This window comes from Dermacentor silvarum, chromosome 7 (assembly GCF_013339745.2).
Source record: "Dermacentor silvarum isolate Dsil-2018 chromosome 7, BIME_Dsil_1.4, whole genome shotgun sequence".
NCBI classification, from domain to species: Eukaryota; Metazoa; Arthropoda; class Arachnida; order Ixodida; family Ixodidae; genus Dermacentor; species Dermacentor silvarum.
The window spans coordinates 178,491,658-178,506,350 of NC_051160.1; the positions used below are offsets into that span (position 1 = coordinate 178,491,658).

The following is a 14,693-nucleotide window of genomic DNA, read 5'->3' on the forward strand; positions in this document are numbered from 1 at the left end:
TGTTGGCTGTCCGCAGGAACACTGCTCATTTCTTCCTGTCGGCAATGCGCCGTGGTGATACAGTGTTGTTCCAGGACTTGAACATATTTCTCCCACTCTCCGACTTGACCAGAGAATGCTTCTAACTTGCCGGACGGGGAGGCGTATTCGTGTTAGTGGGGCAACGTGACACACGTCCACCCGGTTTCAGTGCCGCTGTTTGGCATTCACGCACTTTTTCTGAATGCTTCGAGGAAACGCAGGTATTGTTCTACCACTTACCGGCTGTGACTGAGGTGTGGTTTTGAGTGCGATCGCCATCGCGCGACAATTACTGTGTTCGGGGAATTCAAGTGACCACAGCTGCATGGAACGTCAAAGTTTTCTTAGCGTTTGCTTAGGGTAGCTCACACAGCCGTGGAAACATTCTCGCAGCTGGCGTGCTTGCCGGAGATGTTTGACCCGCATGCTTGTGCGCAGGTAACAGTGCAGACAGCACATGCGAGCTTGAACCTCCAATGCGGGAGGACATCAAGGGCAAGACTTCAAACGTAAGGGAGAGTGACATGATGCATGCTGTAGATTGTGTGTGCTGTAATTTCCTCTGCTGACGGTACCAACAGCAGAGGAAAAGCCATCAATGCTTTCGAGCTATGGAAGCTGCCCATTTGAGCGTGCGTGCCGAGTCAGGGCCTGCCGGTGCACACGAAAGTCTACACTGGTGCTGCGTACTCTGTAATAGGTGAAGCGTGAAGCATTTTGCCCAAGTTACTGCTCGAAGGGTCCAACATTCAGCTGAGCATCGGCCACCAGTCAGCCATTGTCGGTATAAGTACTCGCCGAGATCGGGGGAAGGCAGGCCGAGCTGGTCTTGCTCGTCGTCGAAAGCAGTTCTGGAACCCAGCTTGGGAGAGAGCGCTTGGTATGCTTCTTGTATGTGCTGTGGGGTCTCACACATGCTCTTGGGACAAAGGAACGACAACACAGTAGTGCAAACAATCAAAAGGGCATTTATTGCACCTTTCATACACTAATATACACACTAGCTGAATTACAACCAATAGAGCATTCACATCGGCGCGCGACAAATCAAGAAAGTCCGACTCACCGCGACCCGATAGCGAGCGAATACGTTCGCCCCATGCTATGACACCATCGCCTAGTCGTTCAAGTGTACAGTCATGCGAACGGTGGCGCGCTCGAACGATCCGTGTTCGTCCATACCGGTGCTCCGCTCCGAGCCACGCGAGACGTCTCGCGAAGCGTGGATCCGCGCATGCGCGGGACGTCCGCATCGCTCACCAATCCCAACCCAAAGAGAGCGCCTTCGACCTTTTTCTCCCAAGTCACCCCGCCGTTCGGTGGCGTTAGCATCGCGACACTCGCGCCATCTCTCGCAACGCGCCGCAACCACTACGACCACCTCCGGTGCCCAGCCGCGCGGTAAAGCCGGACCACAGGAGACGCGTGAGAGTCGCGCATCCCCACAGTGCGAAGGGGATAAAACCGTACGAAGTACAGGACGAAAGCAGAGACGGCATACACAGCCATGTCTCAAAACGACTCTTTATTGCATTTTTAGTTGCAATATATAGGAATCCCTATGCGCAGAAAGGTTCAAAAACACACAAAAATGAAATATGTATATGTGTTCCCAGTTGTCTGCAGTTTATCATACGTTTGATAAATAGTGCATTTCGCTGCAATATAGAGGGCACGGGGCATGAATCACCATGTTCATGCATTAGGACAGCTTCACCTCTTTCACGAGCACATTGCTCCAGATGGCATCCCAGGAGCGTACATTTTTCAAGATAAGGTGTGCAGCCACAGTTTCTGCAGTGATCTACCAGGTGACTTGCGACTCAGCCATTTAGCAAGTATGGATGACCTCGTAAATGATCATTAATATGTGGGAAGACGTAATGGCGTTTGGTTGCTCACATTTATTTATGCACTATCACAGACGCTGTTGCTCTTGCCGTCGTTCCTGCCGTCTTGTCCCGTTCTACTCTCGCACTCAGCTCGAACGTGCAGAGCAGCCGAGGGGCAACATCGTCGTCGTCGTCGAGACGCTGACAGCTCGCCATAAATACATCGACCAGTTTGCCCTATGTAGCAATGCCCACATGAAAACTGTATGTTATATACGACTTTACATGTGCTGTTGATAAAAGATCATAGATGTTTCTTAGCCCATTTGTGCTTTCTACAGCGAAGCTGTATATGACTAGGATCACAGGATTTCTCCGTCTCCGGTGACAGACAATTCAACCAATCACAGTGGAAGGCGTGCACCGCACGTGCCGCTGGGTTCCTTGCAACACCACCAGATGGCACTCGCCTCAGTGACGGTGCCAGCCGTGCGGGAGAAAGAAAAGAACCAGAAACTCGTCTTCGCACATGGAGTTCGCCGCAAACGTTTCCCAGCAAAGATTACGGTTGCATAAATAATGCAGTTGCCGAGAAGCGCCAACTGTAGCATACAAAGCAGGGAGTGACGTCACTACACTTTAGTTTGTAAAAAAAGAAGCAACCTAGCAATTGCTTTCATTTGTGTTGTGATAGCGCTATGAAAAGGCCATGCATAGTTAGGATACCTGAAGAGCAGCTTGAACACGATGAGCAGTGATGGGAACAGCAACATCAATATGCAGAACAGCGTCGTCGTGCTCAGGTTAGGCAGGACGCAGCAGTTCCTGGCCAAAGCAAGCCACGCATAGTTAGGATGCCTGAAGAGCAGTGTGAATACGGTGAGCGACAAAAGGAACAGCAGTGTCAATATGCACAACGGTGTCGTGCTCAGACTCCGCAGAGCCCAGGTTCAAGGCTACATCACATTGGTCTATCGAATTAGGTGATAGCATAGCTTTGCTGGCCAACTACTAGCGTTCACAGCGTGGATTGGAGCCGAATTTTTTAACCTTCTTTCTTCACTCTACGGCAAAGAACGGAAAGTTTAGTGCGTGCAGTGAATACAACTTTTATTCCAATTTTTCTTGCCTCCTTTTTTAACCTATAGGAAGTGTCCTGGATGTATGGAATCACAGCCATACTAGAATATACTTTGTTTGGGCCATTCTTGTCCTCCCTATTGTTGTGTCGTTAGTTTTGGTTTCGGTATCTCGTCTGGAAACCCTGTGAACGTTTGTGGCGCTGTTGTCCCCATGTATATAACTGGGTGTCATAAAATAAAGAAGGATCATTCGTTGGGTTATGGCTGGTTGGATTTCTTCTTCGTCGGCCCGTAGGCCGCGACACCACACCTATCTTTTTTCAATCTTATAGTGGATAATAGCCATTCCGCTATCGAGGTTAACAACGGTGTCAGGTAGCCACCGCTTGAATGTGCATCACGTTGACAGACACTCTAGAGCAGGAGATGCATAAGCTAGCTAAGCGGATTGGAAAGCTAGAAAAGAAACTTAAGAGTGAACAGAAACAGAGGAAGGAGAAAAGCTAGCCAATGAAGAAATGAAGCTGAGGGCCACCATTCCGCAAAGCAATGATGAACGCGTAGATGCGAGAACAGCTAAGGAAGCCATGACCACTACAATGGAAAGCAGTGGTGGAAATGATGGGGCTACCACTGACGTGCCTACCACGAAAGACAACAAAGTGAAGGGTTAGGATGAGACAGGGAGGGAGGGCATCTTGACCTCAGGTGCAGCTGTCGGCGACAAGGAGGAGGAAAAGCGTCGAGTTGTCTTTGTAGGGGATTCCAACATGTTTAAAGTAGAACCGGCGAGAACAGAGACGGTAGGTGCAGGTGAACGAGGCCAGATTAGCGTGCTTCCAGGAAAACCGATTAGAGAGATGATAGGAAAACCAAGGAACGCATGTGGGACACAATGGAGGAGAGGCACCTAGTGGTGATAATGGGCGGAGTGATTGACTTACTGCAAGGCTGAGGGGAAGGGATCGCGAAATAAATGGCCAAAGAGGTTACCAACTTGTGGCATGTTTCAAAAGAAGTAGGAACTACAGAGTGCACGATGCCAGAGGTTGAAACTTGCAAAGGTCGAGGACTGGGTGCGCATACTAGGTGTTCGATTGCGCAACATTTCACGGGACACACAGAAGAGAAACACATACAACAGAGCACTACTTGCAACTATCGATTTATTCCCTTGTAGGTGAATAAATACAGGAAAATACTCAGAAGGGGAGAGTGACAAAAAATAGAAAAAATCTTACAAAAAAGGGCCATCCACCAATACCAAGCCAGTTTTGTCACATGATCATTTTGGCTGCACTCGATATCACAACAAAGGAATGAGGATACAAAATTTCAAATTAGGGCATGAGGAAATTCATGCCCTCATGCCCTAAGGGAAAACGGATGGCATGCTTACGCACATACTTCCCATGTGCGCAATCTTGGCGGCTCTGATAATCTCTCGTGTCAATTGGCTGCCACCTTTGCCAACAATCTTGCATTTCTTAAAAATTGCCCAACATCTGCAATCTCTACAATGGATCCCAAGGTGTCTGGCGACTGCTCTTGAAACATTATAATTATGCGTCTTTAACCTTTCATTCAGACATCACCCAGTCTGTCCGATAGACTTTCTGCCGCACGAAAGTAGAACAGAATACACCACTCCCTCAATGCAGCCAATGAACTCCTTTCTGTGTTGTGTTTCACAGCCTCGTTTCTGTGTGGCACCTGGGTTTACCTAAAGCGTGTATATGCTTTAGGTTTACCTTGGCACAAATGTTCAGCAATTTTTCCAGTGCGGGAAACACCTTTACATTGCATCATTTACCAATTTTCTTTACATGGTGCACGAATGAATTAATGTACATACGGCATCACCACTATTTTTTCACGTGTGCTTGAGCCGCAGGGCTTTCCCCCCAGATAATGGTGGCCTGGTTCCGATATCCTTGGGCAATGATTGTGCCACAGATACCAATACATGGGAAAAATCGCCTGTCACCGTAACCCTGCGTGTTTGCTCCCGGACGCTGTCGGAATGCTAAAGTGGCACGATTTGTGTAACGCATTTTTGTAGCAAGACCTAACTATGGCTCGTTTTATGACCTTAGAATGCGCAGATTCAAATAGCAAAAGAGGCTTATTTGCATGCGGTTCGTATTGCCAACAGCAATGCCTCAGCCGTATACCAAGTTTTAAGTCAAGAAACCTAATTGATCCACCGTCTGGCTCTTCACTTGTGATGACCAATAGCTCTAGACCCTCTTTGAAAATTCTTTCTATGTGTGTCAACGGCTACAGAGTTACGTTTTCATCATCATCAGCCTATATTTATATCCACTGACAGACTGCAGCATTGTCCACTATAACTAAATAATCAACAAACCTGAACACACAAGTAACCCGTGAATTCTTGAGACGCTTTTCCAGGGTTTTGTCAATGTTGGCTAGGATCAAGTCGCTCAGAATTGGTGCAATAGACGAACCTATACATATTCCTTGTTTCAGATTAAAACTGTCTCCAATCCAAAACACTAAGTGGATCTTAAATACGTGGGCAACTCTAAAAAGGCTTCAACATGCATCTGTGAACCATTCTGAAAAGCAACGTTTCCGTAATTGTCAATACATTGTTCAATGTATAGCAAGAGCTCTTTGTGAGGAATAGAGTAATATAAGTCTTTGACGTCAAAAGAGTAAGCCAAATGTCCCTTGTCAGAATTTCTGTGTAGGAACGAAACAGCTTGTTCAGAATGTTTTATTAAAAAGGGGTCTGAGGTTGAAAGGCAGGGGCATACCATTGCAAGGGCAGTGCTTGCAGTAAACAGAGAAATTTGGACGCTAGCTAAAGCAATGAATTTTACGAATGAATTTTACGGCCATTGACATCAACCGAAAAGTGCACCGAGCAGGCCCCAAAGGCACTTTTGTGCGTGACGGGTTTCATTTTAGCGAGAGTGTGTCAACACCCGTTCGACGTCGATTTGCGGGGCAGGATGTAGCTTTTTTAGGTGAGTCCCAGGCAATCAGGAAGCAAGATTAAGTACTGAATGTAACGACACACCAGTAAAGGGCAGAATTAGACAAGGAGTTAGGAAAAGACGCACAAAGGATAAGAATAGAGAAGGTAAAATTTGTTACATAAACATGCAGGGTGGTCGCAAGCAGGAAAAATGGCTGGAAATTTAAACGCAGCTGAATGACGAAGCAATTAGTGTGTACGCCTTGACCAAAACGCATGTAAAAGAGATTTGGAGCAGCCGCCTGTTACTGACAATTTTGTATGGGAATGGTTCAACAGAATGACTGCGTCAAGGAAAGGCGCAGGCGTATGCATGCTAATTAGGCGAGGTCTGAAGTGGCAAAGGGTAAAAGAGACATGCGATTGTGATGAAGATGTGCACTATGCTCTGAAGATGATGCACACCACCAACAGCAGCAGCATCGTGATCGCTCCACGAAAGACGCCGCCAAAGTTGCGGTTCAGGGCGCTGCCCGACGTAACTGTTTTAGCTGCCCGTTCCGTGCCAGTATATCCGAAGGATCTACATCTATGCCTTTTCCAATAAAACTCATTTGAATTGGTGGAGGTGCGGGGTAGAGAGTGCGCGTGCAGTGGTTGACGCGGTGTAAAAGCAGGGTGCGTTCGAGGCCGTGCGACGACGTTGGAATACGCGAGAGAAGCAGTTACCGGATGCGGCTGATGGGACACTGGCACAGTGTCGGCAATTTCTGCTTCGATCGCCTGCCAAATAGCGGGTGATAGGTAAGGAGCGAGACGCGGCTGGGGCTGTTGCTGAGCAAACTGTACCAGTGAGAGCTGCCGAGCTACTTCCTCGTGTATGAATGCCTGGAGCTGTGGCAGCAGTGTTGACTCGTCCGAGTTGACGGCCAGGCTTGCGAGGCTGTCGCCGTTGGTAACCAGGCGACAAGTCAAAGCACGCTGTTTCTGGAGTTCATCGTAGCTCTGACACAGTTTGATGAGTGCCGCTACGCTGGTCGGGTTTTTTGCAAGCAGCATCTGAAAGACGTCATCATCAATGCCTTTCATGATGTGCTTGATTCTTTCAGATTTGGGCATCGAGGCATTGACACACGTCGAGAGGTCGAGAACGTCTTCAATATAGCTTGTGAACGACTCACCCGGCTGCTGAGTGCGCTGGCGCAAACGCTGTTCGGCGCGCAACTGGTGCACGGCGGGGCGTCCGAACACATCGCACAGCTTGCTTCTCCTCTGACGTCCCTTCTTCACAAGGACACACCATACGTGTGGACGGATTCCTGTGAGACTGCATTTCAGCAACTGAAGTTTTTACTGACTTCCGGACCGGTCCTGATGCACTTCGATTCCGCTGCCTTCACTGAACTGCATACTGATGCTAGTGGTGTTGGTGTTGGTGCTGTGCTCGTTCAGATCTGCAACGGTCGGCAGCATGTCGTCGCTTATGCTAGTCGGACACTTACCAAAGCGGAGAAGAACTACACCGTCACCGAACTGGAGTGCCTAGCAGTTGTATTCGCCATTCAGAAGTTCCGGCCGTATTTGTACGGCCGCGAGTTCACCATAGTGACTGACCACCATTCACTGTGCTGGCTTGCTGGGCTCCGCGACCCGTCCGGCCGATTAGCCCGCTGGGCGTTGCGTTGCGCCTTCAAGAGTACAGCTTTTCAATTACCTACAAGAGCGGACGATGCCACACGGATGCCGACTGCCTCTTGCGCCTCCCGTCACCGTACACAAACGCTGAGGACGACTTCGACGACTATTTAGTTTCTATTTCGTTCGACTTCCCAGACCTCAGTAGCTTCAAGAGCGAGCAACATCGTGACCCTGCCTTGAAACATTTATTAGAATCTGCGCGTGATTCACTAGGGCAGCCATTTACTATTTCTAATGGTTTGCTGTACAAGAAGAATTACTCAGCCGACGGCCCTCCATTGCTCTTAGTAGTGCCAGAAAACCTGCGCCCTGCGGTTCTTCGTTCGATGCACGATGACATTACGTCCGGCCACCTTGGCTTCCCACGCACACTACACCGGCTCCGCCAGAGGTTTTACTGGCCGAAACTCTGGAAAACAACGAAGCAGTACATCGCCAGCTGTGCTGTTTGTCAGCACCACAAGCAAACAGCGACTGGCCCTGCAGGTTATTTGCAACCTGTCACGCCACCGACGTCGCCTTTTGAAAAAGTTGGCATTGACTTGCTCGGACCACTCCCGAAGACATCACCTGGCCACCGGTGGATTATAGTGTGCGTCGATTACTTAACTCGTTAGACGGAAACAGCGGCACTTACATCTGCCACAACAGATGATGTCTCTTCCTTCCTGCTGCACCGCGTCATCTTACGTCATGGCGCTCCACGGGTTGTTATCAGTGATCGTGGACGGCAATTTACTGCCGACATTGTTGAAGGACTTCTGCGGCTTTGTGGTTCTTCTTATCGGCATTCCTCTCCTTACCTCCCGCAAACTAATGGTCTCACTGAGCGCACGAATCGCACCCTTACCAACATGCTGTCCATGTATGTCGACGCTGACCACAAAAACTGGGACGCCGTCTTGCCTTTCGTTACGTACGCGTACAACACTGCCAAGCATGAAGTTGCTGGATATGCGCCGTTCTTTTTGCTTTACGTACACAATCCACGGAGCTTTCTGGACACTCTCCTGCCCTTCCAGCATCATGAAGACCTGTCCATCGCTCAGACTTTGTGTCGTGCAGAAGAAGCACGGCGACTCGCACGTCTGAGGACATTGTCCTCACAGGGCCACAGCAAGAGCCTCTACGATGCCCGGCATATTCCCGTGAGCTTTTCGCCTGGTGACTATGTTTGGCTATGGACACCAGTTCGCAAAAAAGGGCTCTACCGCAAGTTTCTCGCCACCTACTCCTGGACCCTTCGTCATTCTCGCTCGTCTAAGTGACGTAAGCTACGTTGTCGCCCAAGTCACTCCAAATAACCGGCGTTCGCGCGTGACACAAGTTGTTCATGTGGCTCGCCTCAAGCAGTATTATCCCCGACCCATTTAACTCGCTCGGCGAGCTTCGTCTGCCCCCGGGGAAAATGTAGCGGCAATGCGCGGAGGTTAGAAGAAGACAAAGAGGTGGCGTGGAGCGCGCGCTTGAACTGGGCGGTTGATCGTACCGGACTGGTTTTCGCCTTCGGCTGCTCCCTTCATGTGTTCTCATCTATCATCACCTGTAAATAAACCCATACCTTCGTAACAATATGTTCTTAAAGAGGTACTCGGAATGGAATGCCCGGTATCTTACAGTAATTTTCAACAAATCGCTGGACACGTCAACCGTTCCTTATGCTTGGAAAATTGTTAGTGTCATCCCAGTGTTTAAATCTGGCAATAAACAACTAATAGCTAATTACAGACCGATATATCTTATTTTCACTTGCTGCAAGCTTCTTGAACACATTATTCATAAACACATGGTTCAGTATTTAACCTGTCACAATCTGCTTTCCGATAACCAGCATGGCTTTTGAACTGGTTTTTCCACTGTCACGCAGCTCATTCAATTTACGCACGACATAGCTTCTGCACTCAACAATCGCGATCAAATGGACGCAATTTTTATTGACTATTCGAAGGCTTTTGACTTAGTCTGCCATAAAAAGCTTCTGTGTAAACTGCGTGCAATATTCTAAGGGTCTAAATTACTAGACTGGATTACTGACTACTTACAATTAAGAACTCAATTTGTCCCTTTTAATTGCGCACAGTCATCATCAGTCACAGTCACGTCAGGTGTGCCTCAGGGTTCGGTGCTTGGACCTCTGTTATTTGTAATTTACATTAATAATATAGTAAATGTTACTAGTAATACCGCCATCAAGTTGCGTCTATATGCTGCTGACTGCGTCCTATACCAAACTGTTACCAATTCTAATGATCAACAAGAATTAAACAATGTTTTTTCATTGTTCTGCGAATGGAGTAACACTTGGCAAATGAAAATTAATTTCACTAAAACAGTCGCAATGACCTCTGGTAACAAAAAGAAGCCGCTACATTTCTCTTACAATGCTAATGGTAGTTACTTGTCCCACGTTAATGACTTCAAATACCTGGGTGTGATCTTTTCACATAACTTAAAATGGCATGCTCACATTAATCACATCTCTAGAAAAGCACTTCGGAAACTTGGTTACCTTAAACGAACTTTAAAAAACGCAACAAAAGAATGTAAACTAACTGCTTACAAATCACTAGTTCGCCGATGCTGGAATACGCGTCAACTGTTTGGTCCCCTCACTGTGCTTGTGACATTGGCCTTTTGGAATCAGTTCAAAAAAAAGCAATCAGATTCATCTATGGTCGTTATGACCGAAACTTTCCACCTTCATCACATGCTCGCATCTTATCATTGCAGACTTTGAAGCATAGGCGCACACGTGAAAGAATCATCTTGCTTCACAAGATCATTCACACGTCGTCTGGCATTCAGGCTCCCTTCTATTTTAAAGCTCCTAGCGCACGCACAACCCGCCATAGCCACATTGTTCCTTTCAGGACACATATTGACTGTTTTAAATTTTCTTTTTTTCCGCACACAGTTGAAATATGGAACAACTTGGATGGTTCGCTACGCGCATTGCCTTTTGCAGAGTTCATTGAGCAATTACCTAACCATATCGCCTGTTAGTCTGTATAATGTTAGTGTTTGTTCGTTTGTTTGTACTAAAATCTTGTACCCACTCCTGCTATGTCTCGAAATAGAGACAGCAGTATTTGTAAATAAATAATAAATAATAAATTGCAAGCGCGATAAGATCCTATCGCGCACTGTGGGCTTTGGGTGCGGGTGAAAGCGTGCGAGGGTGACAAAAAGATGATGGCTTCACGAGTGCCGCCTTCTCGCGCGAGCAAAGGGGAAGAGGGGAGGGGAGCTCGCTTGTGGTAATGCAATCAACCGCGTGCAAAGGGGCTGGGGGGGAGGTTAGTTGTCAAGCGTCTTGGCCGTGGCTGTGCATGGCTGTAAGCACGGCTGAGCGCACACCCAACCATGCACTCTGCTTTACAGGTTATCTGCCACATGTGTAAAGAGTGGACGTGCCGAGACTGCGTGGCATCATGTAAGCTGTCTTCCCGTGCGTAATCGCGAGTTTCAGAGACCCTTTGAAGCGAGAGGCAGACGAAGCATTCGCTCCTCATTGCCAACGCTTTTCATGATAGCGTCGCCCCAGTGTGGGCGATGCTATCAGCCGCGTTGGCGAATTCGACGCAAAAGCATGGCTGACTTCATTTTGTCGACATGGCATGAAACCGTATCATTCGTTGGAGACTCCCAAATTCAGCAAATTGAATTGTTTTATCATTCCAATTTGCTTTTTTCGATGGCCCGATAATGTGGAAAATTTTGCGGCCCCTTTCCATGCAAGAAAAATCAATCGGCAAGTGTACTTCTTTGCATAAAAGGTTGAATTTCAGCACAACAAAATTTCGATATAACAAAGGCAATTGCCAATTTTACCGACTCCATTATATGGCGGTTTAAATGTAGTTCATTCCTGGGGATATTAAAGTGCGACTGGCGTAAGGAATAGCATGTTCAATGCCATCTTGCCACTGCACGAAGATGGCATCAATGCCAACGTCGCTGGCATCAGTGTGCAGTTCACTGTCGGCATGTCACTGTAGGTGTCTGGAGGCATCGCTGAAGCTTAGAGAAGGCGCCTCTCTGCTCCGGACCCCAAACAAATATCGCCCTTTTTTAATCGAGTCAGGGGTTCTGCGATCTTGTAAACACTCTCCACAATGTGTCTGTAGTATGCACAGAGGCCCAAGAATTGGCCTCTGTGGCAATAGCCATACTCTTTTCTGGGACTAGCCGAACACCATCGTGACTAACAACGTGGCCAAGGAACTTCAGCTCCTTATAACCGAAATGACATTTCTCAGGTTTTAAAGAAAGTCTGGCAGAACGAACTGCAAGAAACATGGACTGAGGTTGCTGCAAGTGTCCATGTTCCAATAAATGGTCGTGGGAGTTGAGCATAATCCGAAGGGCAGCACCTTAAGTTCGAAGAGGCCGTAAGCAACGAACGAAATCTTTTCCCAATCACCTTTGTCAACTTCAATACACTTTGTAAATCCATCGAGGAGAAGTATTGGGCATGTCGAAGGCAGTCTAGAGAGTCCTCGATGCAAGGAAGAGGGTGGATATCTTTTTACATCACCTTGTTCAGTTTGCAGTGATTCACACAAAACCAAAGAGTGCCGTCCTTTTTCACATGTACAACGGGGGACGCCCAATGACTGGTTAAGGGTGAATTAAGTCTTTGTTGAGCATTTGCTTCATTTGACACGCGGTAGGCGTGCTGACGCACAGACCGTTCGGTCAGGTCCTTTATAATACAGTGCTTCGTGATGGTGGCCTGTTTTTACTTTTTATGTGGGTGCAAAGCAGTCACTTAACATGCATAAAATACTGTGTATACGCTCTTTCTCTGGGGTTGAGAGCTCTGGATTTATATAGACTGAACTAACAATTGCAGTTTACTCTTGACCGCTGCAGAAAGCTCAGCAAGCGTAGAACTTATTGCATCCCCAATCTCTTCAAGGTAAGCAATGGCCATTCGCTTTACCAGGTGTTCGTACTCGCCGCTGACATTCGTAACTAAAAGCTCAGTCATCTAGCGGTTCCTTTCAATAATGCTGCAGGCAACACAGACTTACCGAACCAAGAGCGCCAATTGGTTTCCTTAAGCGCTGTCGCTATTGTTACGGTCGCCGTCACTTTCAACAGTTATGAACATACTACAGTGGAACGTTGATTATACGTCCCCCGGTTATGCGATGACCTGCATTTTACGACGAATTGGCTTGGTCCTGGCAAAACCCTCACAGAAATAATGCATTGATAACCTTGATTATATGACGCAATTTTACGCCGACCCGGCTTGTACGCCTCTGCTCGGATACCATTCGTGGAACAAAAAAGGTCAAAGCAGACGCAGGCTGGCACGTAAGCACAAAACCTTGCTGCACAAAACTTTGGCAAGTTGAAGTTACGACGCAAGCTGAGCAACGGTGCTCCAGTTTTTTGAGCACGAGCGAAGTGTCGGATGGGCTGTTAGTAAGAGGTTTTGCGTATAGCCAGGAGCTTGCAGCTAGGAAACTTTCACGCTTCAACCCAATACATTGCCAGGTGGAAGCAGCGTTTTAGCATCTCCATGCAACAGGCAACAAATGAAAGCCAGAAGACGCCAGATGACTACGCAGAAGCAGTGCGTGCCTTTCGGTCATCCGTGAACAAGTTGCGATTGCATCACGGCTATCAAAACAAATCAAAACATCTTTGCACACATCCTATCAATTCCTCTGCGGTATAGAATAATACCACAGAGGGAATTCACAATGATAAGTGTGAATTTGTCAATAAGTGCTGTGTTTCTGTCAGTTCCTTCCTAGATTTATTAAGGTGTTATTTAAGATCCACGGTTATAGGTTTTGAGGGTGCACTGTACTTGCAAAGAGAGGGTATTTGTATAGGGTCGAGGATTGCCCTGATTCTGAGCAATATATTTTTGGGTTGCGTTGATGAAGATATCAAACAGGAACTTGGTGGGTGTGGTATAAAAATTTTTAGGTATGTAGATGACTATCTTGTAATCGTAGAAGAAAGTAGAAACTCTAGAACTTTGGATGATATACTTGACGTTTTCAAGAGGGTAGGCAAGGGTCTAAAATTCACGTATGAGGTTCCTCAGCAGAACAAGCTGTGGTTTCTTGATTTGATGTTGTCAGCCTCTCCCAATCACATTTGTTGGGAGTTTTGGCCACGTTCAAAAAAAGAAATTTTGAGCTATTCGTCTGGCCATTCAAAAATTGTAAAAAATGGCATTGCTGGCTCTGTTCTACGGTCAGCTATCAATAAGACGTGCCGTCATAGAATAAAGGAGAGTGTGTCAAGACAGGTGGGTAGGTTAAAAAGTGCGGGGTTCCCGGATCACGTTTTGACACGAACTAGTAAGAAGTTAATTCACGCAGTAAAACAAGGTCAGGGCAGGGAAACAAAAAAAGAACTAATCGAAAAGAAAAAGAGGAAACGCGTTGCAGTTGTACCGTATGTTCATGCCTTGTCCCATGGTTTGAAAAACGTCGCAGGTAGATATGGGGTAGAAGTGGTTTTTTCTGTACCAAACAAATTAGGGGCTATTTGCGAACGTGTAGGGAGACAGGCAGAAGCCAAAAAAGAAAACAAAGACGGTTGTGGTGTCAAGCACAAGAATCCGGCAATCAGTTGTGCCACGAATGTGGTTTACAGTCTGCCGTTGTCTTGCGGCTCTGCTTATATAGGCCAGACGGGCCGATGTGTTAACGTGCGATTAAGGGAACATGCGGCCAACCTACGTTGTGATAGTTTTTCGCACATTTCTCAGCACTGTCAGAAGTGCGGCTGCGCGCCTCAGTTTAGCCTCACAAGCATTATTTCAAGGCATTATGATAAGACGACTTGGGAAGTAATCGAAGCATGGAAAATTCAAAATAAAAAACAGTCTTGTATCAGCAGTCCCTCTATTGCGCTACAGGTTAAAGAAATCCTGTACCTGAATGGTTAACATGTTCTGGATTTTGGCTGTTCTTTTTGCGTTGTGTGTGGCCACGTGTGTGTATAAATCTGCTCTGTGATATGGAATAAACTTTAGTTGTGAGTCGGTGCTTGTGTTCGTGTGATCTTTCGTCTTTTTGTCTTCTTTGTTGCGCCGTTCTGAAGCCATGCATCTGTACCAACTCGCCCCATTGTCAGTGC

At 47.1% G+C, this 14,693-nt stretch overlaps 1 protein-coding gene across 5 annotated transcripts in view; it reads right to left on the reverse strand.

Annotated features, from left to right (window-relative positions):
• The window catches only part of LOC119458732 (tRNA:m(4)X modification enzyme TRM13 homolog), a 306,204-nt gene that overhangs the window by 3,350 nt on the left and 288,161 nt on the right, over nt 1–14,693 (reverse strand). For 2 of the 5 annotated variants that reach the window (XM_049671404.1, XM_049671403.1), the window contains one exon: nt 2,471–2,678. The exons of the other annotated variants lie outside the window; for them this stretch is intronic. In XM_049671404.1, coding sequence (XP_049527361.1) covers nt 2,486–2,678 — 193 coding nt within the window. In that variant the 3' untranslated portion in view covers nt 2,471–2,485. Of the gene's footprint in view, nt 1–2,470; nt 2,679–14,693 lie in introns of those variants that run through there. 5 annotated transcript variants of the gene reach the window in all.